General features: G+C 50.9%; 1 protein-coding gene across 2 annotated transcripts in view; it reads right to left on the bottom strand.

Annotated features, from left to right (window-relative positions):
• The window catches only part of NUAK1 (NUAK family kinase 1), a 94,637-nt gene that overhangs the window by 51,792 nt on the left and 40,133 nt on the right, over positions 1–2,712 (bottom strand). The window contains exon 1 of one of the 2 annotated variants that reach the window (XM_004700732.2): positions 1,607–1,637. The exons of the other annotated variant lie outside the window; for it this stretch is intronic. Coding sequence (XP_004700789.1) covers positions 1,607–1,612 — 6 coding nt within the window. The 5' untranslated portion in view covers positions 1,613–1,637. Of the gene's footprint in view, positions 1–1,606; positions 1,638–2,712 lie in introns of those variants that run through there. 2 annotated transcript variants of the gene reach the window in all.

Below are 2,712 nucleotides of genomic sequence, written 5' to 3'. Positions count from 1 at the left end.
CCTCCCCTCCCCACCCCCATGTTAACTGTAGCCTGATTCATTTACTTATGGAATCCTGACGCTTTGGAAAAAGAAAACAGGAGAGCTTCGAATACTTGGCCCCAGCTTCCAATGACCGCATCAGGGGCCAGGTGATGCCTAGCTCGAGGCCCTGGATGAATGCACTAGGCTGCTGATCAAAAAGCCCCAGGGTAAGGTTCACCCAGAAGTCCCTTGGAAGAAAGTCCTGGTGATCTGCCTCTGTTAGTGGGTGGGGAGGGAGGTCAGCCCCTAAGAACTTCATGGAGCACCACCCATGAGTCCGAATCAACTCCACAGGACTGGTTAGCTCACGCCACCGGTTCCTCAACTCCTGGGTCTTGAGACATCACCTGAGGCCAGAATGAAAGCAAGCATTCCAAAGCCAAATCCTCCTTAGCTATTCCTTCGTGCCCAAGGTGCCTTTGAGAGCGCCCAGTCTAGCAAAGAGGTTCTTTAAGAGGACAGGAGATAAGACAAAGGAAGTGCGAACTAGCCTCCCTGCGCAAGCCCCGTCTGATCCAAAAGCTCCATGCCCGTGTGACCCGCAAATCCAAACTCAGGATGGCCAGGACCAGTACGCAGGGCGACCGCTCAAGCAAAACACACACATAAGCAGGCATTAGATGACGACGGAGAAGCTAATAAGGAAAAATATGTTTGCCAATGGCTTCCTCTTTGCTCAGAAACAAGTTGGTTGGCAATTTAATCTGCCTTGGCTCTGATAGGGGGCAGACGTTACTGCTGGGAGGAGATGGGTAGCCAGGCTAACCAGGAAGCCGGCCAGCCAATCTCCTGCCAGCCTCAGAGACTGCTGAGTTCCTGTCCAAACTAGTCTTCCTGGGGCCTCGACTGCCTCACGCACCACCCAGATCCGGATGAAGAACAGGGAACCCACTTTTCTGGATTATAAAGGCAGTGAAAACTGCTTGCATTCAGCTGCAAACCGCCACCCAGCCTGGCAATCTGCTCCCATTAAGATTGAAAATTGGGCCCCATTGCGTGGTGTCTACGCCAAATTTGTAGCCCTCTAATGACACAGTGGATCTGCCCCATAAGATCACCAGGGCTGTCAGTCTTTGTGGAAACAGATGGTCACATCTTTCTCCATCAAAGCAGCCGGTGGGCTCAAACTACCAACCTTTCAGCTACTGGGGGAGGGCTTCACCACTTTGCCACTGGTGTCCCTCCCATGACAGTACAGAAAATCCTGTAACACAAGGCGTGGTCGCCAAGAGTTGGAATCCAACAACTAACAGTTCTCTGGAGGATAAAAGTCCATGTCTCTGGAGCAAAGAAGACGGAAGAAAATCAAAGACACAAAGAGGCAATTAGCCCAAAGTACTCATGGGCCATGTGAACCCAGCCTCCATGGCCCTGAGACTCTGAGCACTAGATGGTGCCCAGCCCCCCGATCCCCTCACTGTGCTGAGCAGGATCACAACGGAGGTCCTGGATGACATAGAAGAGCGACGTGAAACAAAACTCAACATCGGGAAAAGAACCAAGCTCACTGCTCTGACAGGGGTGGGTAGAACCTTCAAAGCCATGGCCCCCAGACACCCTTCGTGTCTAGATGCGAACTTACCCCCATGGCTCAACTTTCAGCCACGTGATGGACAGGCCTGTCAGATCAGCAGTCACACCAGGGAGGTGCGCACTCCTTAAAACAATTAGTCATCCATCACCAGGGCAGCATTTGCCCAAAGTGAACAGCTCAGAAAGCAGGAAGGAAGGGGAAGGAAAGGGGGCAGCCCAGCGAGGAGGGGGGACAGTGCATTCCACTGTAAGGATAGCCATCCGTTTCACAAAGCAAACTGTGAGTCGTTGATAGAAAAATGACTTGCTCTGTAAACTATCACCCCAGTCGCAAGTTCACAGTGGGGAGAGGGTGGCTACAAAACTAAAAAGGTCTTTGTCATGGGAATTCCAAGGTCATACCCGGCCTCCCTAAGAAGCCCACTGCTGGCAAGTCCATTCTGAATCAATACATTCCCATCCCGGGTCCAAGGCTGTGGGTCTGCAGGCGAGCAGGGTTAAACACAGCCAGACTCAGCAGCAGGGCGTTCAGGTCTGTGAACACTCGCCCCCTCACACCCACGCTGAGCCTCCACCAGTATCATAAACAGACACCTTTCTGAAGCAGAACCAGCCCATCAGTGACTCAGCGAGAGTGGGGAAGCTGTTCTTACCATGACCGCTAGTTGCTGACCTCCCAGAAAACAGGCTGAGTCAGCTGACAGCTCCTGTACTTCTCCAAGGCAATGCTCAGAGAAATATTTGTAATGCAATGAAAGGGAGGCAGAGGGTGGTGTAAGATATGAAAAGAATAATTTTTAATGTATCAAAGGTTCACGAAATGGGGAAAAAAGAAGCGCTGATACCAAGGGCTCAAGTAGAAAGAAAGTGTTTTGAAAAGGATGATGGCAACATATGTACAAATGTGCTTGATACAATGGGTGTATGGATTGTTATGCGAGCTGTAAGAGCCCCCAGTAAAATGATTTATTTAAATAAATAAGCAAAAGAAGGGAAAAAATGAAGAAGCTTTGTGCCATGATTTGCCTCAGCATTAGTGAGATGCTCATGGACCGCTCTCTCCAGTGCTTAGCCCAGGGCCTGTCATGTGGGGGTGGAGGAAGTGGTGGTGGTGGTGCTGAAGGTGCTGATTGATGGTGGTGGTAGTGATGAAGG

Source organism: Echinops telfairi, unplaced genomic scaffold (assembly GCF_000313985.2).
Source record: "Echinops telfairi isolate 266 unplaced genomic scaffold, ASM31398v2 ScPeMD7_2;HRSCAF=8, whole genome shotgun sequence".
Taxonomy (NCBI): domain Eukaryota; kingdom Metazoa; phylum Chordata; class Mammalia; order Afrosoricida; family Tenrecidae; genus Echinops; species Echinops telfairi.
Note: the sequence above shows the minus strand (reverse complement) of the source record. Positions and strands in the feature narration are given on the sequence as shown.